The following is a 26326-nucleotide window of genomic DNA, read 5'->3' as shown; positions in this document are numbered from 1 at the left end:
TAAAATACTTAAAATGTAATGTATCCTATATATATATATATATATATATATATATATATATATATATATATATATATATATATGTATATATATATAAACATTTTAAATATTTTATTAAATAGTAATATATTTAAATTTTATATTTGTATCTGTTCACATAGTTAATTCACTACGAACTAACAATGAACAATTGTATTTATATTAACTAATATTAACAAAGGATCATAAACGCTGTAAAAATATTTTGCTCATAGTTAGTTCATGTTAGTTAATACATTAACTAATGTTAACAAATGAGACCTTATTGTAAAGTGTTATTAAAATATAATCATAAATTTATTCCTAATTACAACAATAATGATGTTTTTAGAATTTTTTAGAAACAGTAACTAAAGAACAAACTTCATGATTACATCATTAAAAATACTGCAATTATTTTTAAAATCATTTTAAACACAGATTTTTTGTGCTAAAATGATTAAATTCAAAACTTGTTTATTTAAAATTACTATTATAATTTATCATTTAGATTTAAACAGATCCAGCTTTCTAAACTCCATGCAGAAATTTACATTCACTATAGAAATGTTTAACAAAACATTTCCATCACTTTTTCAATTTCAACGACCATGGGAAACTTGAAAAAAATCCTACAAAATTGTATTATATTACTCACAAATTTATACAAGCTATTCTGAGAGACGAAGTCATGTTTACACAGCAAATCTATTTTCTAGCCAGGTTTGGTCAATACCTAAAACACAAACAGCCCACACACAAAACGCTCACTTCTGCGTGTCGTGTGTCTATAGGAGGGGCAGAACTCCAGAAGAGATGCCTGCTGAGGTTGCCATGGTAGCAATGTCTCAACCAATCCAAGAGCTCCCATAATGCCATGCAGGGATTTGGGACACTGGCTGGGCATACGTCATTCAAAAGAGAAGGTTAATGAAACTAATGATGAATATATGAACATAAACACACGCTGGGAGACTCCCGTTCTGTCTTTTAAATGCGTTTAACTTAAAACCTCCAAAGTCAGAGGCTGATACTGTAGCTTCCCGTCTCTGGCAGACACATATTCACACCCACTTTAACTAAATGAGGTTGTTCTAGTATGAAATGGAAAATTGGAAACATTTGCAGCACATTATATGAAATGGAAAATCTAAAAGTGTCTCTCTCTCTGTTCGTTTGCCATAATGATCCGCAGCGTAGCTCCCGTCTGCACGCATGGCTGTGCGCTAATTATAATAGAAATGGCTCTCCAAAACATAAGAACTTTTATAATTGTTCTTCCATATTTCTCACTGCATTTCTGTTTATTTTAGACTATAAAACATATACAGTAGCAGTGAAAAGTTTGGACACACGTGACTGGATTTATGTTTCTCATGATCTTAAAAAGCCTTTTGATCTAGAAGCTTCTGCTTATGAGTTTTGGAGACAAATGTAAGAGTGATTTTGTTTAGAAAACTAAAATTTTAATTCAAGAAAACTGTATTTAAATATATAATAATATATCTGATAAGAAATGGGAGCGTTTGATTTATTTGTCGAGCCATTCAATGTAAAAAGACCAAAAAACAGTCTGTTCCTCTTTTCTCTCCAAAATAATTAAATCAATTAAAAGCACCCAAAAACTGAATGTATCTTTTTTTCAGCATATGATCCAATTTAGTCCAATCGACATGTGCCATTCGAACTAACAGAATGAAGGGAGAAAATCTGCTTCAGTCACAATGTCGAAATCATTTCAAAATCAAGAGAGAAATGGACCATATTTCTACATGATGTCCTTGATAACTACCAGGAGTTGTGAGCTATATTCCAAGTCTTATGAAACCATACTTTTATGCAAAACAGAGCAATATTTACTTAAAATAAGCCATATGGAATACTTTTATGATACTTTTATTGTGTCTTTTTTCCCGAAGCTTTAATGCTTCAGTCTCATTCATTGTAATTGCAAGGAAAAAAGTGTTCAAATTCTCCCCTTTTAAGTTCTGCGGGGAAAAAAAGTAAATCATACAGACTTGGAATGACATGAGGGTGAGTGAAAGATGATGATTTTCATTTTTGGGTGAACGATCCCTTTGAAAAATAAATAAATAAATAAATAAAATAAAATAAAATAATAAAATAAAAATTCCCTGATATATTTTACAGTTTTTCACGACCATGATGATTTTCATTTGGGTGAACTATCCCTTTGAAAAATAAATTAAAATAAAATAAAATAAAATAAAATAAAATAAAATAAAATATAAAATAAAATAAAATAAAATAAAATAAAAAAATAAAAATTCCCTGATATATTTTACAGTTTTTCAAGCAAAGCCTGTAATTAAAAAAAAAATAAAAAATAAATAAATAAAAATAATAAAACAAAATAAAATAAAATAAAAATTCCCTGATATGTTTTACAGTTTTTCGAGACCATGAGAAGCCTCGGAGCAATAAAAGATTCATCTGGGTGAGGATGCTGTGGAAACTTCTGTTTACGTATCTGTATTGCATAAAAATAATAATAAAAATAAGTTAAAAATTCCCTGATATATTTTATAGTTTTTCAAGACCATGCAAAGCCTGTAATTAAAATAAAAAATAATTAAAAATAAATAAAATAAAATAAAATAAAATAAAATAAAATAAAATAAAATAAAATTCCCTGATATATTTTACAGTTTTTCAAGACCATGCAAAGCCTGTAATTAATTCCCTGATATATTCAAGACCATGTGAAGCCTGTAATTAAAAATAAATAAATAAATAAATAAATAAAAAAAATTCCCTGATATGTTTTACAGTTTTTCGAGACCATGAGAAGCCTCGGAGCAATAAAAGATTCATCTGGGTAAGGATGCTGTGGAAACATCTGTTTACGTATCTGTATTGCATAAAAATAATAATAAAATTAAATAAAAAATTCCGATATATTTTATAGTTTTTCAAGACCATGCAAAGCCTGTAAATAAAATAAATAAAACTAAAATAAAATAAAATAAAATAAAATAAAATAATAAAAATTCCCTGATATATTTTACAGTTTTTCAAGCAAAGCCTGTAATTAAAATAAAAAATAAAAAAAAATAAATAAAAATAATAAAACAAAATAAAATAAAATAAAAATTCCCTGATATGTTTTACAGTTTTTCGAGACCATGAGAAGCCTCGGAGCAATAAAAGCTTCATCTGGGTGAGGATGCTGTGGAAACAGGGAATGTGTCAGAGTGAAAGAACCGCAGATCAGCGTTCAGTGTCATCGGACAATTAACATGACCGTAAAGTGAGTCACAGTGAGCGACACAGACGCTCTGAAAGCTCATGAGCGTGTCGTCGAGCGTGTGTGTGTGTGAGTCTGCTGATGGGTGTGGCTAGCACCATCTACCACGGCTTGTGGTTACTGTGGGGAGCGACTGAATGCTACCCATAAATCTCTGCAGTGTAGCCACCTCAAATCAGGGTAATGGGGCTAGAAGACATGCTGTCATCTGCATGATGAAGTCATTCGCATGCAGACCGATGCCAGCCGCGGCGGTGGGTCCGTCAGACACCACTGATTTACTGACTGCTGCACAACGGCCCGTATCTACATTTCCAATCAGTTTTTTTTTGCTTTATTATGGGTGTGGGTCTCCATATTGAATGTCTTTTCTCAAAACAATGACTGTGACCGGTCCAGCGCAAAACCAAGACCACAAAAATCAGTTTAGGTCACTTTTACATGTTCTCTTTCTCACGGATCTCTCTGTTTATTTTCCTTCATTAGTATTAAATGAGCCATCAGACATCAAACATTACTCTGGACGATCATGCTGGTGTAATTGTGAAGTGTGTCTGCTGAACTTTCTGCTGACATCGAAATGAAAAATGAGATCAAAAGAAGGAAGGAGTAGATAAAAAAAAACGACAGCAAAAGAAGAACTGGATAAGTGGAGACGGGTGTTGAGCAGGTTATGATGGTCCAGGTTGCCCCTACTGGTGGATGCTGTAACTACACCATCTGGATCCAATGACCGCTATTCAAACTTAAGTTCATTTTGATGAAATAATTATTATTGGAAGCAATATAAATCACAAATTGATTGATAATCAATCCTTGAGGATTAGGAATGCTAACGATCAGCTCTTTCCAGGTATTACAGTATAGACGACGCATCACAGGACTGTTGTGTTAGGTTGATGTACAGTGTATATATAAATATATATATATATATATATATATATATATATATACACACACACACACACACACACACACACACACACACACCCCTTTAAGGGGTTAAAAACAGGATAATTTTATATATTTAGTTTAAATTAATTAACTTTAATTACATTTTTAATTATAATTAAATGTTATTAATTAAAGCTCGTAAACATTCTTTATCACTAATAAAAATTTAAATAAATGATTACTTTTATCTTTAACAGGTTAAGACATTTCTCCTTATATAGAACCCTTTTTTTTGCATAAAGGGGTCTTTAAAACTGAGTCAAGAACTCTAAAGTTCTAAATAGAACCCCGCTGAAACTTTTGTTTCAAAGAGTGAAGTATTAGAAGATTTAATCTGAAATAAATAATTCCAATTCCTATCCTGAAGTTCTGTAGCTGTAATCGTAAAATATTAGAATATTTTTATGCAGCCACAAAAAGACACTAGGAAAAATAATCTAGATGAAAAGCAGCCTCATACGACACACTAAAGGAACTGTAGTAAAATGACAAAAATACCTAAATAAACTCAAGTGGTGGTGTGTTTACTTGTTTGTTTTCTTTTGACGTGTTTGCTTTAGCCAGCATACGTGCGTGTCTGATAGGCTCTCTATCATGTTCCGCGCACAGGGTTAGGAGCGATCTCCGATTATTTGCTGACACAAGAGGAAAACTCATTTTGGTTTGGAGTCGGGAGCCAGACATGGAGACAGACCGAGAGCCCGAGTAAAAGAGAGAGAGAGAGAGAGAGAGAGAGAGACGCTCTGATTCACACCTCTCCATTCCCACGGTATTTGGTTTGTTTACGTGCCGCAGTCAGACACAAAAAACAGTCACGTAAATGCAGACGTGCACAACAACAAACCACAGTATCTGAGCCGAATTATCAGCAAGGAATGACGACCAACTCGCTAATATGAATTTTCTTTTTGATCGTTATTGCTGCCCTTAACTTGATTGTGCAAATAAAAAGGAAATATTAGAAACGTGATGAAATCAAAATTAGAATTTTGTGGCTTTAATCAAATGTTGACAAAATTCCTTTTTAGCACATATTCACATTTAAAATATACAGTCTTGTTATTCTGGGAAACGACCAAATATATTGATGACTCATCCTGCACTACACTGATTTCTGTCCAATCAAAAGCTCTGATTGTGAATGTCCCTCCCCCTGATTCCACCTGCAAACAACTAAATAGAAAATCATGCATTATGGCTGTGTAATTTCTGCACCACTTGCGTCACCAAATAAAATTGCAAAAATAATGATTGACATGATTATAGTTGTCTATTCACATTAACTCTTTCTCCGCCATTTTCTGGCAATCCATGTTTTCACTGTTCTACAGTAGGGGGCGCTATTACACATCACATTCTGAAACTTTACTGAATCTCTGGATCAAAACACAGGTGAAGAAGCAGCAGAAAAAAGTGATAGAAGCATTGCTTATGCAAATGTAAAATAACGGGATCATCAAACATCAAAAAGCATATAAATAAAAACTACAGGAAGCGTTGATAAAAAAAAAAATGCATAAAGCTTGAATAAAATTTGGTTGTATAGAAGCAGAGGCTCTGTTTTTTCTTTTGATATATTGCAGATTCATACAGTATATTTATACAACAAAATATTCTGGGGGACATGAAAGTTTTGTGAAAATGATCCAAAATGCTGGCGAGGAAAGAGTTAAGCTGTGAAAGGAAAAAGTATTTTAAACTACAAAAAAAATGGAACCTTTAAGAAGTAAGAAGTATATTTAAATAAATTACAGTAAAATAAAATGATAAATATTAAAATTCTCTTCGTTAATCTTTTCTCCAGTGCTGTTTATTTCTGCGTCATGGTTGCTGAAGTGATCTAAAACCCAAACCTGCTGAATACCTGAATCCTGAGCGCGTAAACACACACAGACACGGACGCAAATGCACTCACACATGCATGGCATTTCGGAAGAAAATACCACAGACTCCACAGCTCAGCAGAGCTAATAAATAAAGGGGTCGGGGCGCCACCTCAAACCTTTCCAGTGTGTGTGTGTGTGTGTGTGTAAGAAAGCTGAGGGGAGCTCTGTGGGAAACGCACAGGTCTAAAGTTGCATCACCAGAGCATCAGTCTCTCTCTCCTTTACTGGCCGTCTGTCTGTAACTGAAACTCAGAGCGCGCTCCGTGACCTCAATGAGTACAGCGCTAATGAAAAAGACAGTGACTGAGCGTGTGAAAGAACATTTGTGTTTCAACAGCTCTGAAAACTTCCCTAGTTTTTATTTTGGTTTTCCGTTTCAGTGTAGTTTTAGTGAAGATTTAACGGTGAATAAATAGCAGGACTGCCAAATTTACATTACATTAAAAAGTAGGTCACTTTAAAATGAAAATTACCCCAAGATTTACTCACCCTCAAGCCATCCTAGGTGTATATGACTTTCTTCTTTCTGATGAACACAATCGGAGTTGTATTAATAAATATCCTGACGCGTTTTAATATCCCAAGCTTTATAATAGCAGTGAACAGGGGTCATGAGTATGAGCTGAAGAAAGTGCATCCATCCATCATAAACGTACTCCACACGGCTCCGGGGGGTTAATAAAGTCCTTCTGAAGCGAAGCGACGCGTTTGTGTAAGAAAAATATCCATATTTAACAAGTTATGAAGTAAAATATCTAGCGTCTGCAAGACCGCCTTCCGTTTTCAACTTATAAAACTCTCGCAGTTCAAAACGCTTACGCTACGTCCTACGCCTTCCCTATTCAACTTACGGAAGTGATGTAAGTTGCGCTTTTTTCGTAACTTGAATACGGAAGGCGGTCTAGCAGAAGCTAGATATTTTACTTCATAACTTGTTAAATATGGATATTTTTCTTACACAAACGCATCGCTTCGCTTCAGAAGGCTTTTATTATCCCCCCGGAGCTGTGTGGAGTACGTTTATGATGCATGGATGCACTTTCTTCAGCTCATACTCGCTCACTGCCATTATAAAGCTTGGACACGTCAGGATGTTTATTAATATAACTCCGATTGTGTTCATCAGAAAGAAGAAAGTCATATACACCTAGGATGGCTTGGGCTAGTAAAGCTTGGGCTAATTTTCATTTGAAAGTGAACTAATCCTTTAAGACAACTGTCATCAGTCAACAGTCCACAGTCCACAATTCCTAAAAACGTGTGCGCGGCAGCTACAGAGGTTTTCATTCATGGAGAACGTCGGATCAGCCTTACAAGAACAACTGCACATAACTATGGCACATTCCTGCATCCACTGAGCAGCGATCTGCCCCAAAACACACACACACACACACACACACACACACACACACACACACACACACAGATACACAAATATTTACTACAGCACACCAGGGAGAAATGCATCCTACGATGAGCACATCCTCCTGGCATCCTGAACATCCCGTATTCGTGGTAAGCATCTTACTACCGGCACTAGTCATTCAGCAGATGCTTTCATCCGAAGGGACGTACAGCAGCATTATGGCACAGACGTCCCGTTGGAGCAGCTCGGGGTTAAGTGCACCGCTCAAGAGCACAATGGATACAGGATCTCTGTAAATCTCCGGTTCATGGATCGAACCCACGCCAGGGTTCAATCTGTAACCTTTGGGCTGCGAGCCCAGATCCGTAACTATGACAGCACTGCAAACACACACACACTACTAAATGAGATCAAATCACACCAAATTAATTCAATTACATCCAAATCATTTAATATTCTCGCATAAAGCTGATGCAGAGATCAACAGATCAGTGTTATTTGTATGTGGAAGAGAAACTTGGAAGCATCCTTTTAAACATTGGCTTATTTTGGGCTGCACAAATGAACATGGAAATTCAAATATTATCAATTACATCAGACAAAAATTTGAGTCCGTTCGTCATAAATTGCTATGGGAAGCTTTCATCTAAGTATTAATGCATCTAAATGTACATCTAAATATTAATGCATTTATCAAATGAACTAAATACATTAATTGTGTTGAATCAATTAAAAACATTTAATAATGCTGAAACAGATTTTTACAATGCAAACATATTTTAATAGAATGGCATTCATATATGCAACAAATTGTGTTTAAATTGACAAGTAAATATCTTCACATCTCATGATTAAAATTTAAATATTATGCATTATAACAGAACAAATTTAGCTGTCACTTTTAATCCTTTTTATTTTATGAATTGGTATTGGAAAGTTGCATCTAAATATGAACACATTTAGTCGAATTAACAAAATGCATTAATTGCATTAAATCAATTTTATGGCATATAAAATATATTTAATAATGTTGATATTTGTGAAATGTGGTCAAATACGATCCATAAAAAAAAAAAATAAATAAAAAAATTAAAAAAAAATATCACAAAATGCTTGTTAATTTCAAATGTACATATGATATATGTTATTGTGTTTAATTTGATTAACTAATCAGCATATCATGCAAACAATTGTATTAAAATGTAAATATTATGAATTACATCTGAAAAAAAAAATCAGTCGTCACTTTTTGATTTTGTAAATTGCTATAGAAAGCTTGAATACATGTAAATATTTATCTAAATATTAATGTTTTTAGTCAAACTGACTAAGTTGTTTATTGAGTTAAATCAATTTAATGGCATTAAACATGTTTATTATTGTTGTCAATATGATCTAATCACATAAAATGCATGTCAATGCCAAATGTATATATGATAAATGTTATTGTGTTTAATTTGATTAAGTAATATCACGTAAACAATTGTATTAAAATATAAATAATAAGCATTATGGTGCTTTTTGATTTTGTAAATTGCTATAGAAAACTTAATCTAAATATTAATGCTTTTAGTCAAACTGAAAAAAAACTAAGTTATTTTTTGTATTAAATCAATTTATTGGTATTGAGCATATTTAATATGGTTTTCAATATGATCTAATCATAAAATGCATGTGTTTAATTTGCTTATTTAATCTTCATATCATGTTGAATTTCATTTGACTAGACACAGATATTATATTATTTACAGTGCAATAAATATATTCTATTATTTATCATCTCAGGGTGTGGTGCCATTGAGCCATTCCTCACACACAGACATGCGTCCAGAACAAAGAGCCGTGCGCCAGACGCCAGGGATAAAGAGATATCAGCCCTCTCTCTCTCTGCAGCTCTCTGTCAACCCCTCCATCCCGGCTTTAGCCATCCTTTCATCTCCCAGCCGTCCACTGCTGCTAACTTTCCACTCGCTCTACATCCCTCTATCGCCCTCAGAACAGAGGGAGTGAACGACAGCCAATCAGAGCGCTCGGAACGCTGACGCTATCTCTGCAGAACATGAATATAATTTTCCCAAAATTCCAGAACGGAAAAAACTTTAATGTCCCGCTGAGACCCGGATCAGACCCTGGAATCTGGGGGATTTGAGATAGCGAGAGCCCGATCTATGAATGGACACACACCTGTGTGTGTATATGTGTGTGTGATAACAGATAAATATTAGAGTACTATGTTCTGCTGTCTTAAAATGGGACTGTAGGCTCACATGCATGTTCTGTGTTCGATACTGTGTGAGTGTATTGTCAGTGTGCGCATGTGTGTGTTTGTGTTACTATGGCGGCCTGCATCAGTGTAGTCATGCTAATGTGTTTTTACACTGGAATATTTAAGCGCTCTAAAAGTAGCAGCAGAGAAGCTTTCGCCTACACCAGTGCAGGGACCTGCTCCATGGAAATTTGCAAGCGCATGTCCGTGTGTGTGTGTGTGTGTGTGTGTGTGTGTGTGTGTGTGTGTGTGTAGACAGGTCTCAATACATTCCATTCCTGTCTTAATGGAGGCTTACGGCGGCCTTTGAGTGTCTGTGTGAATAAATAGAAGCCAGCAGCCCAGAATACCTGTTTCCTGAACAGGATTATGCCAAGAGAGTACACACACATTCACACACTCATATGCACATATTGAGACCTGTACAATATCTCTACATTTATATTAAAGTTTAAAATTGACATACATGATATTTGGCCAGATGGTCGCATGCTACCTAGTTGAAATTAAGTAGGGCAAAAAAAGCCACCAAACTGATTTCTTGTTTTCTTTACTTGATATACAGAAACATTAGATGCATTTCAATATATTATATTCTAGACTTGACTAGAATGGGTTTGGAAAGAAAAAAGAATAAAATAGCCTCATAAAGATTAAAAATGTCTGTAAAAATTCATTTCTATAAAATAAATTAATAAAAGTACATTTAAGAAAGTGTTTTTGACACTGCTCTCAAAAACAGAAATATTGGAAAACATTGAAAAAAGTTTTAACTCTTTCCCCGCCACTAAAGGAATTTTCCATCATTTATTAGACAACGCTTCTCCGCCATTGACAGGATTTTCGGGCTTTCCGTGTATTCACTGTTGTACGGTAGGGGGCGCTATTACACATCTTCTGAAAGAGTCCTGAATCTCCAGATCAAAGCACAGGCAAAAAAAAAAAGGAACAAGCGATAAAAGCATTGCTTGTTGAAAAAAAAAAAAAAAGTTCTTTTCTCAGCTTTTTGTTCAAAATGTTGCTTTTTTATGAAACCCACATTTAAGTGTTGATTAAAAAAAAAAATGCATGAAGCTAGAATAAAACAGATTTTTTTGGTTTAAATTATTATAAATTATGAAGTTATAAAGTTTTCTCAGTGTGTTCTGCACCGTCAGCTGAAGTTGGTCTGCTTTTTTTCGGCCGATTCGACATTTTAGAAATTGGCATCGGAGCTCGTCAGTCCGTCGGGCCATCTGATCATTCTGATTGGCTGTTCAGCTACTGCCACCTGCTGGTACAGAAAGGTGTTTCTTCTTACGCAGGCGCAGAACAGATGTGCTACTTGGCCATCGGGTGTCGAGCGATGGTTTGGTGTGTCAGGGCAACTTTGGACCCAGACGCTGCCGACGTGAGCCGACTCCGTAGTCTGCTTTCGTCGCCACTAGTTCGTCAGCGTCGGCTTGGTGTGTTCCTGGGTTTAAACACAACCCCAGTGTTTTCAAACTAAAACTGGGTCTGCAGCATTTTCGAAAGTCTCAGTTTTCGAGGTTTGAAAAGGCTGGCGCGGTGTAAACGTCAGACGTAACTGTAGTAAAACTTTTAAAACGAAAATGCACTAGTGTAAACGGGGCCTAAACCTCAAATCGGATTAAAAAAATCCAGTTTTAGCTCTCCAGTGATAAAGAATGACTTCTGGATGATTGTTTGGCGGAAGCACAAAACTGAATGTTATTATAAATGTAGTTCACATGCAAATGACAGTTAAATAAACGCACACATAATTTAAACTGTATCAATCTATTAGTGTCTGTAATGAACTACTGCACATCTCTCACACACACACACACACACACACACACACATCTGTCTCTCAGACAGTGCTAAGAGCTGTCTGCTGTCTAATGCTGGTCTGTCTGCTGTAGTGAGTGATTCATGTGTGTGTGACGTGTTATCAGTGTCAAAGACATGCGGGACATGAGGACACAGTCCAGTTCAGTCTCTCTCTGTCCATCTCAGACATATCACCTTCTGTCGTCAGGTAGAAAGCGACAACGTGGAAAAATATGCAGCATATTTTCTGTCCTACTTCCAAAAAAACAAAGAAAAGAACAATTTCCAAGCCCAATGGTTCAATATAAATGATTAATCACGCTAATCAAGATGAAATTTGTCTTAAAATAGTGTTGAAACAAATATGAATTTAAAAATGCATTCGCTGATTTGTTGTAGTGTGTCAGATGCCTGAGGCTTCTGCTTAGTCTAAAAGTTTAGTCATTTAGACACTACATTTTTTTTTCTAAAAGTAATTTATATGGTCGGCTACTAGTTTTTCATCTTTTGCATTGTGGCCAACAAAACAAAAATGATGATTTACAATATAATATAATGTTAAAATGAAAAGAGTCTTGCTGATAACCAGTAACGCTACAACCAAGGTTTACGGTTTGATTTAGAAAATGTATTAATTGCAATATGAGTATAATTTGAAATTAACATGAAACTGACATTTGGTAACCAGTAAAGCATGCTTTTCCGTGTGGCACAAAACTTTCATTATGACAAGCCCGAGAGGGTTTATGTGACATAACAAATGATCCACATATATACAAAGATTCAACTCAATTCAATCGAATGCTATAATTACTCACATCTGCATTATATTAACAAACGCTCAAAGGCAAACAGCTCATATGAGCGCACACAATTACACATGTGTGCACATACTGTCTGATATTTAACATTCCATTTATTTCATAACTGGTGTTGTCATGACAACAGTCCAAAAGACGGAAGATGAAAAAAGACGAACCCTGAGCTGTGATGTATGTGTGCATGTTAACATCATCTTTAAATAGACTGGGTTGTTTTGGGCTGTTTTTTGAGGTTGGCACTTAAACCATCTATGTTTAATACACAAATAAAAGATATGAGCGTAAAGCTGGATCACATTACCATGATTTATCTTTGAAACTGAGCTCGCTTTCAACTAGCTATGGCTTTCAAATTTTGGATTCCTTCATTAAATCGAATCAGATGGACGCAAGCTTGACACCTGACACCAAAATAAAGCTCATACTGAAACCTATGATGAAATACATGACAACCGTGAGCATGCTCTTTGAAAACCATCTGTTTTGCCCAGTTAATGTCCGTCTTTTCGGAACAAAAGCTCAGATAGTCTCTGTTATCTCTCTTCTCTCTGGAAGATCTTTGAAGAGCGTCTGCGTCTCTGATGGTGTCAAAGTTCCTTCACACTCGCCTGGGAACGTGACAGGAATGAGAAAGCCCTAAAAAACATCTTCAGTGATGTTGAACCCATGAAAGCTGGAAGAATAAGACAGACAGACAGAAATAAAAATGAACCGTCTATGATACGCCCCAATTATAATACCACCCTGGAGCTAGAAGAGGAAGTACCTTATTGATATTTAATATGGCAACAAGTAAGACTGAATGATGTAGCTAAAATATTTTTAAGCCTTGTTAAAATAGTCATTATATATCAAGATTTAGATTTTTGCACAAAAAATAATATATATATATATAAAAACTCTTCCTTCAGAGGAACCATCATTTCAACAAACCAGATTATAGTAAAAAAAAAAAAAAAAAAAGAAAAAAAATCTATAATTCACTAAATAAACACAAAGAAGATATGATTTAAAAAAGTAAATATTGATATTACGAATATTTAATATGCATACTTAATTTTTATTTATTTTACTAAAATATTTTAACATATTTTTGATATTTAATATGGCAAAAAGTATGGCTGAGTGATGTAGAAAAATACCTTTTTTCAGCCTCGTTAAGATATTAATTATATCAAGATTTATGTTTTTGCACTAAAAATCAAACAAAAAAGTAATGATAATAACAATAAAACACCCTTTTAAAAATATTTAATGGGTAACCGTAAATTTCAACTAATCAGATTCAAAAAATATTTGAAGAAAAGAAAATCCAGTTCACTAAATGAACACAAAAATATAAAATATGCAAGGATTTAGTAATAAAAGTATAAAATTTAGTTAAAATTTTTTTTAAAAACATTAACTTAAATTTTTGATATGTATATTTAATTTTTCATATATTATATATATTTATAATAAAAAACTGCTACATGATACAAGTGAATCTTGAATCAACGTTTTGATTTAGGTAACTGAAATGGACAGTTTGAACTGATTCACAGAAATTAATCAAACTTCGCTACTTGAAAGTTATTAAATCATCTCTGTCTTGCAAGACTAAGAGAAATCACAAAGCTATAATGACACAATCTTCTGGATTTGTATTTTGGGTTGAGTTTATGCTGACTGGCTGCATTAATGTGTTTTATTTCCAGTTTAAACATCCAAAGCATCAGTCTGCAAATGGAGCTAAAGCCAATCCCAGAGTCCTCATGGTTACAAAACATGCTGGTCTGAAATGTGCATGGCACAGAGCATGTAGTGTGTGTGTACGCGTGATGGAGTAGACAGATTCAGAGACACAGACACATATTTATAAACACACACACATGCATGCACACACACACACACACACACTCCTCTTCTTGTAGTAGCGCTCTGTGTAAGTAGGATTTCCAAGGACTGTTTGTAAGCATATGAAGGGCTGCATTCTCTGGGTGTACTGCTGGGAGACAGCCAGTCCACACACACACACACACACACACACACACACACACACACATACACACATATATATTTATACACCCTTCACGTTGAACAACCAATAAGTGTCAGTTTATTAAAAACAAAATGGAGTCTCTGACAGAAGGCTGCAGACCATGAAGGCAAAAGCAAAACAACTGTAAACAAGCCGTAATAAATCCGCCCACTTCAACCATGAGGAATCCACTGAATCAGTCCACCTTAAAGGGGCGTTCACACTCAAAGAGATTTGGAGCGGTATCCAGAAGTCATTCATTTTCAATGATAGTTAGTGATTTACACTGCGCTAATCTGGTGCATTTGTCTGTCCACACTGAACACATCAATGTTGCAAAACAATCAATCACAAAACAGCAATGCAAGAAACAATAAATGCTCTCGTCAAGTGATTTCATGAAGCCCAAAACATGTTCTACGAAAGAACACAGACGCTTCTAACTATGAAAGCTCAATTTCATGTGTTGTTGAGTTCAGAATTGTGCCAGAACGCAATGAACCCTTTTCACAATTTCATGTTTGGAACATGGAAGTGAACTAAAGCAAGGGAACCGTGTTTAGAGGTACATTAGAGACCACAGCAAACACTATCACCATTGCATTCCCACTATTCCCAGTTGGTTTTCTACGACTTTCCAAAATACGGGAAAAAATAGAGATCAGTTACGCAATTCAGAAAAGAGAAAGACTGTCAAATTTACAGTCACTACCACACTCTAAAAAAGTTGGGTTGAAAATGGACAAACCCAGCGGTTGGGTGAAATGTTTGACCCAATCTGCTGGGTAGTTTTATTAAACTCAACTATTGTTAAAAAATTGCTTGCCTAAAATTAACCCAAAGTATTAATAAATCAATAATAAATAAATTAATAAATTAATGTTTAATAAATGAACATTTATTAATAAGTTTAACGAATAATAATTAAACAATAAACATTTTTTAAAATTGCTTATTAATAAATGTGCACCTTTTGATTATTATTGTTGCCTCTAGTAATTATGTGTTTGATTTTTAATTTCCAACCTATTTTGGGTTCATTTTAAGCCAGCCATACATAATTTTTAAACAATAGTTGAGTTAAATAAAACTGCCCAGGACGTTGGGTAAACATTTAACCCAACCGCTGGGTTAAAACAATCCAATCACTGTCCATTTTCAACCCAACTTGGGTTGTTTTTAACCCAGCATTTTTTTTAGAGTACAGTGTTTGGGAAAGTTACTTTTACAAGTAATGCATTACAATATTGCGTTACTCCCTTAAAAAGGGAGTAACGTTACTTTACATTACGTTACTTTTGTGTTACTTTTTCTCACCTGGGCTGGGCTGGGTTGTTTTTATTACAACAAAAAAGTTATATTTTTGGCAAATGTAAAGGCCCTTTCACACCAAAAGTGAAATAAAATAAGCCTCAGGCTGAAAGAAATGCAAATTCACGCCTGTACAGTAGAGGGCGCAGCTCAAACAAACCTTTCAGCTGTGCTGCCAATCTGGATTAAAGAAGAATAGGATGCAGAGGTAAATGAGTAAATGCATGCTCACATTTAGTCTAGAACTAGTCTAGAATAACAATTATGTTCACACAGAGCACACAATAAATGGAAAAACAAAGTAACTTGCATTACTTATTTGAAAAAGTAACTCAGATGTTTTGTTGTAAATTTAAAAGTAATGCGTTACTTTACTAGTTACTTGAAAAAAGTAATGTGATTACGTAACTCACGTTTCTTGTAATGCGTTACCCCCAACATTGGTCACTACCTCGCCACATCGATTTTCTGTAACATTACACAAAATATAATGTTGCAAATGTACAATAAATAAACAGACAAATAATTTTAAAACAACGCAAGTATGCACTGCATTCTCAGCGTTGCCACAAGGGGTGCTATAGCGTGCATTAGCTTTAAAATACTTCCTTCTATGGTAAGTTCTCACTTTCAGGTCTACTGCTTTGGATGGAATCTGGCTATCAAGTTAAAGTCAACATGTTTATAGCTATAGCTTTCTGAATAATAACAAAATCTGGTTTAATGACGCAGACATTTGAAAAAAACCTTGAGTAATGAGGTCAGGCCAGTGACTGCCACAGTAACGCAAGAACACACGTCAAGCATGCACAAAAGGACTGCACACTTGCAAAGCTAAACTTAACCTGGAATCATTTATTTGACAGCAGAAATACAGCAGCCAAATCTGTCCATCTTAACAGCCGTCCACCTGCGCACAACAAACCCCAAACACTCTACCGCAAGTACACTAGCTCAACCTAAGAGCAATAAAATCAATCAGTACGGGTCAGTAAGTGCAGCAGTATTATTTAACACTGATGAATAGAGCAGCTCACTGTGACCGCAGTAAATGTATACAGCCATACGTCAACACACCGCTGCAGACGTTTAGCAGGTTACCAAGAGACGATTCTGCGGCATCGCAACTCAAATAAAACATACTCTAGGGATTTAATAAAATGACAACCCAGGATTAAAGGAACAGTTCTCTGAATTAAAATTCTGTCATCATTTTCTCCTCTTCCAAACAAAAGGAGGAATTCCAAAGGCTGCGCCGGTTGCTGTTTTTTCCATGCAATCACAATGAATGAAGACTGAAGCTTTCAAGCTTCAAAAAAGAACACTTTGCATGATGAACAAACCGTAATTTAAGTGGCTATTCACTGATAATCACTGCTGTGACAGAGAGTACAACAGTATCAGTCAGATCAGTTCTGAGATCAACTGATTCATTTTAAAAAAATCTGACTTTAAGGAATGATTCGCTCAAGAATTGCACATTGATAAAACGTGCAATCTTAATTATGGTAATAATTAAAGGATTAGTTGACTTCAGAATTAGTATTTGCTGATAATTTACTCACCCCCGTGTCATCCAAGATGTTCATGTCTTTCTTTCTTCAGTCAAAAAGAAATTAAATGTTTTGAGGAAAACATTCCAGGATTTTTCTCCATATAGTGGACTTCACTGGGGTTCAACTGGTTGAAGGTCCAAATGTCAGTTTCAGTGCAGCTTCAAAGAGCTCTACACGATCCCAGACGAGGAATAAGGGTCTTATCTAGTGAAACCATCGGTCATTTTCTAAAAAAAAAATAAAAATGTATATACTTTTTAACCACAAATGCTCATCTTAAACTGCTCTGTGATGCACCACGCATTACGTAATCACGTTGGAAAGGTTGCGGGTGACACAGGCGGAAGTACCGCGGTAGGGCGAAAAACTCTGTCTAATTTTCTCCTCCAACTTCAAAATTGTCCGACATCGTTGTTTGACCTTTTTTTGTAAAGGCCGTTTGCCTTAGTCTTTGCACGTTTGCTTTGTAGACACTAGATCGGTACTTCCGCCTACGTCACGTGTGACCTGTCCAACGTGATTATGTAATGCGTGGAGCATCACAGAGCAGTGCAAGACGAGCATTTGTAGTTAAAAAGTATTTAAATTTGTATTTTTTCTCTAGAAAAGACCCTTATTCCTCATCTGGGATCGTGTAGAGCTCTTTGATGCTGAACTGAAACTGATATTTGGACCTTCAACCCGTTGAACCATAGTGTAGTCCACTATATGGAGAAAAATCCTGGAATGTTTTCCTCATAAACCTTAATTTCTTTTCGACTGAAGAAAGAAAGATATAAACATCTTGGATGACACGGGGGTGAGTAAATTACCAGGAGAGAACTAATCCTTTAAGTAATGGACTTTGTGGACTACTTCAACTGAATCATTGAAAAGAATCGACTCAAAAGAAGGATTCATTTAAGAATTTTACACTGCTGCTTCTCTAATGAACTCATGACTGTGCCTAGGAGAGTTAGGGTAGATGTCAAGATGATCAGTGAATAACAACTTAAATTTCAGTCTGTTCCTCGCATAAAGCTATCAGACTTCAGAAGACTTGAAATACAGTGCACGAGTCAAATAAACTCCTTTTATGAGGGTTTTCTTTTTGAAGCTTACAACTGCATGCAGAAGAGCGACCAGCACAAATCTTTAAAGAAGAAAGAAAATCAAACAGGTTTGGAACAACATGAGGCTGAGTAAATGATTTGTGGGTGAACTAAATCCTTAAAGTGCAATTTGTCAAGCCCTTATTAGTGTGCATACAGGAAGAAGATATGATTTAATGCTTATAATTAACAATCATACATCTCTAATTGATTAATAAGCAATCAGAGCAGAGACGAATGGAATATAATTCATAAACAATTTTTTAATCAGTTGTCTGCACTGTAAAAAATGGTTTATATGAAGATTATTGGAATGCATTTTACTATTTCAGGCTTTCTACTTCAAAATTTCAAGCTTAAATCAATGTGATGCATTTTGTTTTATAATTATGTGTGAAACTTAATAGCAATTTCTGAGTGAAAATTGTTTCAAAGTAAATCCTACACCAAGTTTCTTTAAGAGTGTATAGGGTACAAATGCATATACGAACAGAAACACATCTTTTATTCTCCATAACCGACACAAAAATAGATTCTGAAGAAAATGTAAGTGTTGCTGGCCAACAAAAACTGCAACAACGTTGCTAAGTGGTTGTTAGAATGTTGCTAAGTGGTTGCTAGTGTGGTTGTTTACAATCTATCGTAAAAAACGCTGCAGTAAAATCACACACACTGAACTACAAGTACTGAACTTAATCAATATCCAAAAATGAAGTCGACATTTGGACTCGATCCTTGAGAGCATCTCTCTCTCTTTCTTTGTGTTTGCAATGTCGAACCCACCCCCTCTCAAAAACATCAAAAATACTCTTCTCAGAAACCCCTTATATGCTCTTATTTTTGCTAAAAAATGTGTGAATCACATGTACAGTCTGAATGATGTTTACAGCACCTATGAAAAAACATGTTTGTTGATTTCAGCCATTAGTCTAATCGCAAGTTCCCACGGGACTGAATTGATTCGATAAAGACTGAGAGATGGTTTTGTTTATCCAATTCAAATAATTTATTCACATTCACACACGCATAAACATTCAGCCTACCATGTGCCAGGAGTCATTTCATTCATCTTTTGACTAATACAAACATATTTTCAATGGAAAGTTTACAACACTTTACCAGAGCTTAATCGATTAGAGTCAACTAAGTGCATTAACTAAACTGTTTTAGCAAGCTTTCTGTTGGGATGACACGTCGGATAAAACGCAGACAGAACAAAAAGGAAAAGAAAGGAAGGACAAACTTCAGAGGGAAGAGTGTGAGGATGAGTTTGGGAGCGACGCCCCACATCTAAATACATAATGACCCTTAATGGCCGCTGTTTCACCACGTAACCAACAGCAACCACTGCTGCGAGGAAAAAATGTCCAGCCTTTCGCCTCTCAAGTGTGTATGTGTGTGAGCTAGTGCATCTGTGTGTGTGTGTGTGTGTGCATTTAAACAAAGCAGCACATACAAAAGAGATGACACACTTTAAACGTCGCCACTTCTTCTAGATTTTTCTTTCCTTTCCTATTATTGATGCTCGTCTTCTGTACATTTGTTATTACTGTAAATGTTTAAGTGTTTTTGCTGTTAATGAAGGGTTCTGATGATCTTGAGCTCGTTTCAGCATTGAGAGACACAGACTGACAGAGTTTGTGCCTATTCAGCACTGCCATCTAGAGCTCTGCTACAGAACTACACAGACAGACGCTCTCTGACCTCTGAACGTCAACAATTCAGGGCTAAAATCCTGCACTAAATCTACTGAGTTTCATACATAAAATTACATATCATACAACTGATTATACAAATTGCTGTTCTCTGAATGATTACAAAAAACCATCTTACGTTAGGATTCATTCAGCTTATTTTAAGATTTTTTTATTTGCATTATAACTATGATAAACCCTTTCACAGACAATCTCACAAAACCTGAAAATGTCCAGGTCATATTTCAACACAAATAAATTATATTTTGCTTAGAGAAAATTAATTTCTCAGGACAATTATGATTTCGTTCATAACAATTAAGCACATTTTCTCCAAAAATAAGATATAATTATTTTGTTTGCATTACAGTAAAGTATTTATAAATTGTGTTAAAATCATAATTAAAGTCAGTAAAACCATATATATTATAGTAATGAGAATTTTTAAATAAACGTTCTTAAAGGGTTAGTTCACCTAAAAATGAAAATTCTGTCATTAATTATGTCATTCCACACCTGTAAGACTTTCGTTCATCTTCGGAACACAAATTAAGATATTTTTAATAAAATATGAGAGATTTCTGTCCCTCCGTTGACAGTCCACACAACTACCACTTTGACACTTCAAAAAGTTCATAAAGATCGTATGGATCATAAAACGAATCCATATGAATTGAGTGGTTTAGTCCAAATTTTCTGAAGAGACTCGATCGCTTTATATGATGAACAGATTGAATTTGTGTTCCAAAGATGAACGAAAGTCTTACGTGTTTGGAACGGCACGAGGCCACTTAACTTCACCTTAACTGAAGTAAAACAGTTTTAAGTTGAAGTACTACAATTACTAAATCTAAAACCAAATATAAACCAAACTAAAACCATAAATATAAACCAATGCTAAACAGAAATATTTACAAAAATTATTATAAATGACAAAAGCACATAACTAAAATTAAAACGAAAAATATACAAATAAAAGCTAATATAAAGTAATAAATACTATAATAGTATATAAATAAAACTAAAATAACACTGTCTTAATGCTAAACATATATTCAGTTTTTTTTTTTTGCGATCTTTTGGTGTGAAATGTGACCTGGACATGTATTTGTGAGATTCACACAAATACATTTTCTTTAGTCTCAAGGCTTGTTCACATCAAGGACGATAACTATAATTATAATGATAAAAATATAGTTCTAAAAATCGTTCCAACTACAAATGAATAGCAGATTCCACAGCACAACTATAACGATAATGGCATAAACGATATTGTTGGAATCACTTTCAGAACAAATTTTTCCAGTTGTTGAATGATAAAAACATTGACAACCAATCAGAATCCATCTTGTTTTAAAGCGCGTGAGCATTTAAAGCGATAGATGACAAACCTGCAGCGTGCTCAGAATAAACAGAACAATATCATCTGTTGGTGTGGATGCTAATTATTAGCGTTATAGTTATCGTTCTTGGTGTGAACAGGCCTTTAGCCTTAGTTCTGCCTGAATGCACGAGAACTGACAGAGTCATGCATTATAATTAAACATAATAATTACTGTGATTTTCTAAACTTGATTTGCCATGCAAACACAACTTCGGCACACATACTAGTATATGCATGTGCTCTATAAATTTAGAATACATAAACCTATCCGGCTTTACTGCATCATCAAGCATTAAATAAAACATTTGATTAATATGACAAATACTTGCCATGAATATCCATGATGAATTATTCAAACATCCTCCTGATGGATCTGCCGCTGTCATTTCTCTCCACACAGTTCTTATATACAGATCAAGCACAAGAAGTTCACTAGAAGTCCACAGACTTCATACAATCATCTGTAACCAGCAGGCCATTCAAACAGCAAAGCTAATGCACAGCAAAAAGATTTTCCAGCCATTTTCTCCAAGAAATCTCCGACTTTAAGCTGGCAGTTGTCGGCAGACTGCCAAAGCACGGTTTATTTGTACAAATACTGTAACAACTAAGCTCTTTGAAAATAAAGCATTCTGCAACCCTGGAACGGTTTCTGAATGTGTCAGCGTAGTGAGAATTATTAAACCGTACAGTATACTCACTTCTTTAGAAAAAATCTGTTACAAAAACAAAATAATCTGCTTACTGTACCATGACACTCCTACACTGAAAATGAAAGATTCAGGAGGAAAAGAGCTTATAAAAATTCACTTATATGTAGGGATGAGATGATAGACAACTTGACAACTGACTTAAGGTTGACTAGTCGGTTTATCTAGATTTATTATTAGATTTAGCTCTAATATTTTTAGCAGCTGTGTTAAAGGAATAGTTCACCCTAAAATGAAAATGAAGTCATCATTTATTCACCCTGGTGTTGTTGTAATGCCATATGCCATTCTTTCTTTTTTTCGAAACACAAAAGGAAAAAGCTTGTGCCAGCTTGTGCCAATATATCGGTTATCGGCTTTCAAATATAAAGAATTATCGGTAATCGGTATCGGCCAAAACTTTCATATCAGTACATCCCTAGAACTAACCCTTTAAAACTGGGTTAAATTTAGATGGCAGAAGTCTAGAACTTCTCGGCTTTAAAAAAAAAAAAAAGATGCAAATTATCACAGAATGATCCCATGTGACACATTTTTTTTTTTTTTAATTCTCCTTTTATGGTCCGAAAATGAGAAAAGAGCATAATAAAAATAACAGCAGGGTGAGTATATGATGACTTAATTTTAATTTTCATTTTAAGGTGAACTAACTAGTGATTCACGGTATATTGGCCACCATATCGGTATCGGCCGATATATGTTCATTTTTAATGTTATCGTTATCGGCCTGACAAGAAAATTTGGCCGATATATTAAAGCCGATAAATAATGGATTATTTCCTTCAGCTGAGACACTTCTTATGCACATTGTCCACCATGATTAAAATCACTTCAAAAAAGGAAAATACAGTTAAGTGCAACGTGCAGCGCAAGTCTGTCATATAGGCCATGTAATATTATAATGAGAACATTATAATTGTATGCTTGGGGCATGGCTTTTAAAAATTAACTTTTGTTTTTATAATCAGGCTCTCAAAAATTATATAAAAATTTTGATTTAGATTTATCGGCCAATATATCGGTTATCGGCTTTCAAATGTAAAGAATTATAGGTTATCGGTATCAGCCAAAATTTTCATATCAGTACATCCCTAGAACTAAACCTTTAAAAATGGGTTAAATTTAGAGACAACTTCTCAGACAGTCTAACCATCTCAGAGAAGCTGCACCCCATTCAAAGCCCCACCGCCACAGCCATCAAAGCACTTTTCTAACAAATTCACTGTTTCAACAATAAATTTCAAAGCAATTACTGTCTGAATTCATAGTGCCTGCTGTGAGCAACATTCCTGTTTTTATACAAAGCCTGAATGCCAGCATTTTTTGTGAGGACTATGATGGTCTTGTGCAATACAGCTTATTGTTAGCCTATTTATTTACATATCAAATATCTATAATTTGCCCTATTTGAAGGACTGCATTCAATAAATCACTAAGACACATTTCTAATCCCTAAAACTGCCTAGTTATACAGGTCTAGTCGTTCAGACAATAACTTAAAAGAAGTTAAGACAATCAACCATGCACAACCATAGATGTCTTACCCCTAAACAGAGACGACCCATTAGGTCCAAAGAAGAGCCCATCCTTTGAAACAGTGAAACTCATACACACAGTTTGGTTTTGTCTTCAGCTTTCTGAAGCCTCTCCACATGTCAGGTTGCATTCGAACACCTGAGCCTCTATTACACGGCGCAGGCAGGTAATGAGGGCTCGACTTTCATGCTATTATACACAGCATATTAAATATTAATACTAAACCTTCTGTGTGCATGTGATCATTTACATCAATTACTTCTCTTACCCCAAAATGAAAATTCTGTCCTTATTTACTTTACATGCACTACCATCAAAAGTCTAGAATAATGAACATGTTTATATGTTTTTGAAAGAAGTCTCTTCTGCACACCAAGCCTGCATTTATATTGTGAAATATTATTGCAATTCAAAATAACTGTTTTCTCTGTGAATATATTGTACGTAATTTATTCCTGTGATCAAAGTTGAATTTTCAGTATCATTACTCCAATCTTCAGTGTCACATGATCCTTCAGACATTATTTTAATATGCTGATTTGCTCCTCAATTATTAGTAGTGCTCAATTAATGATGGTCCTTATTATTATCAATGGTGATTTTTGTGGAAACTGTTCTACTTTTTTTAGGATTCTTTGCTGAATAAAGAACAGCATTTATTAAATATCTTATAGAAATCTTTTGTAACATTATAAAATGTCTTTAGTATAACTTTTGATCAATTTAATGCGTCCTTGCGGAATAAAAGTATATATATATATATATATACACACAGCAAATCATCATATTAGAATGATTTCTGAAGGATCATGTGACACTGAAAACTGGAGTAATGATGCTGAAAATTCAGCTTTACATTCACATAGAAAACAATAATAATATTTCACAATATTACTGTTTTTACTGCATTTTTTATGAAATAAATGCAGCTTTGGTGAGCAGAAGAGGCTTCTTTCAAAAACATCTCAAACGTTTCACCGGTAGTGTAGCTTTGCATGAGGATCAGACCCAAAATAAGCCTCATTTGTGTTTGCATTTAATTTCAAATTTAGCATCTTCTTGTACACATTGCACCAATTTGACAAAAAAAAAAAGTGGGTTTCATGGAAATTAATAACCACATACAGGTTCTGAGATAATAATAATGACCAAACGCTCATTTTGGGGTGAACTCAGTTTAGAAGAAAGTAAGTTTGGACACAGAAGTACTTACAAACTTCCTCTTCAGTTTAACTTTAGGATCAGCTAAGCTCCTCCCCTCCGGCTGGGCGGGCTCAAACTCTGAATCTCCCAGGTGATCATCCGCAGAGATGCTCTTCCTCAGATATGCCGCCCGGCGCCGGAAATGTGAGAACGGCGACTGAGAGCGCGGACGCAGGTCAACGGCACCTGGAGCGACGTCCCCCTCGGTTTCATCTTCAAGCCGCCACATCTCGCCTGAGGACGGACAGACGGGTACGACTCTGATCACACATCAGTGAAATATCACACACGCCATATTTAACCTTATTTGGCTGGTGGTTATTCCCAGGCAGCCCCTGCCCCATGGCTAGATCTGCTGTAGACTTTCTGATGAGGACATTAGGGAGCTGTCAGACCGCTGGAACAGAGTTATTCATGTTTATCAGAGTTGAGTCAGTCAAATCTGGGTCAGAGTTTCTATGAGACATTACGGCCCTCATTTGGCATGATCCCAGCATAATGAGCACGTCAAACACGCTGAGGGAGACGGCTGGGATTCGGAGTGTATGAGTGTGTTGAAACAGCCACGACGCTACGCTGTTGGCGATGATGGTTGCTAAGCAACTAGAATGGGGAGGAAGCCAAAGACTTTAGGTTTAACATTTGAGAGACAGTGAAAAAATCCTTCACAGAAGCTTAACACAAGAGCAGCGCAGCTGTGAGAATTGAGGAGAAAAGCGTGAGAAAGAGAGGGGGGGGATTTGGCCGAGCAGTGCAGGCAGAAGTAAATATCGAGTGCATGAATGCACTAAACAATCGCACATGGCGCAAAGCTCACACATGTTGTGAATGGAATGTGCCGCGTGGAAGCTTCTCGTGGAAAATGTCGTCCATTCACAACTACGCTGCCAATTCTATCAATCGCTGATGTTTTCAATCACATGTATTATTTTAACTGAAGCTCGTCTTGCGCATTCAAACGCTGAAAAATAAAAATATTCAGAATCAGAGAATAAGAGGGTGAATCTCACAACACATATTTCATCCTAAAATCAAAAGAAAAAAAATCCAAATGATATTTTGCATGAAGCCTATTTTTGACCCAATAACTGTTTCTGCACTGCAACAATTTCATGTTTTTTAGCTCATTTAATCTTGTTACTGTAATGCAAAAATTAAAAATTAAAATACTGAAATGTAAAAAAAAAATGCTATATCATTTAAATTTTTAAACAATATTTATTTAAAGTTACACTATGTAACTTTTTTTTTGTTCAAAATTAACAAGATTTAAAGGCCCACTGAAGTGCCTTGAAACGCACAGCATTATTCAGTGTGTTGACGTAATTTTCACCGAAACAGGAAGACAGGGCGGGACATATCGAGCAGCTCCTCCCCTTTTTAAAATAGCCAATAGCGTTTCATTTATAACACAGCTCGGCAAAGCTGCA

General features: G+C 35.1%; 1 protein-coding gene across 5 annotated transcripts in view; it reads right to left on the bottom strand.

Moving 5' to 3' along the window:
* Nucleotides 1–26326, bottom strand: part of LOC127506037 (ankyrin repeat and fibronectin type-III domain-containing protein 1) — an 81340-nt gene that overhangs the window by 39873 nt on the left and 15141 nt on the right. For all 5 annotated transcript variants that reach the window (XM_051882144.1, XM_051882145.1, XM_051882142.1 and 2 more), the window contains one exon: nucleotides 24907–25130. In XM_051882144.1, the coding sequence (XP_051738104.1) occupies nucleotides 24907–25130 (224 nt within the window). The remainder of the gene's footprint in view (nucleotides 1–24906; nucleotides 25131–26326) is intronic.

This window comes from Ctenopharyngodon idella, chromosome 23, assembly GCF_019924925.1.
Source record: "Ctenopharyngodon idella isolate HZGC_01 chromosome 23, HZGC01, whole genome shotgun sequence".
In the NCBI taxonomy this organism is placed as follows: Eukaryota; Metazoa; Chordata; class Actinopteri; order Cypriniformes; family Xenocyprididae; genus Ctenopharyngodon; species Ctenopharyngodon idella.
Note: the sequence above shows the minus strand (reverse complement) of the source record. Positions and strands in the feature narration are given on the sequence as shown.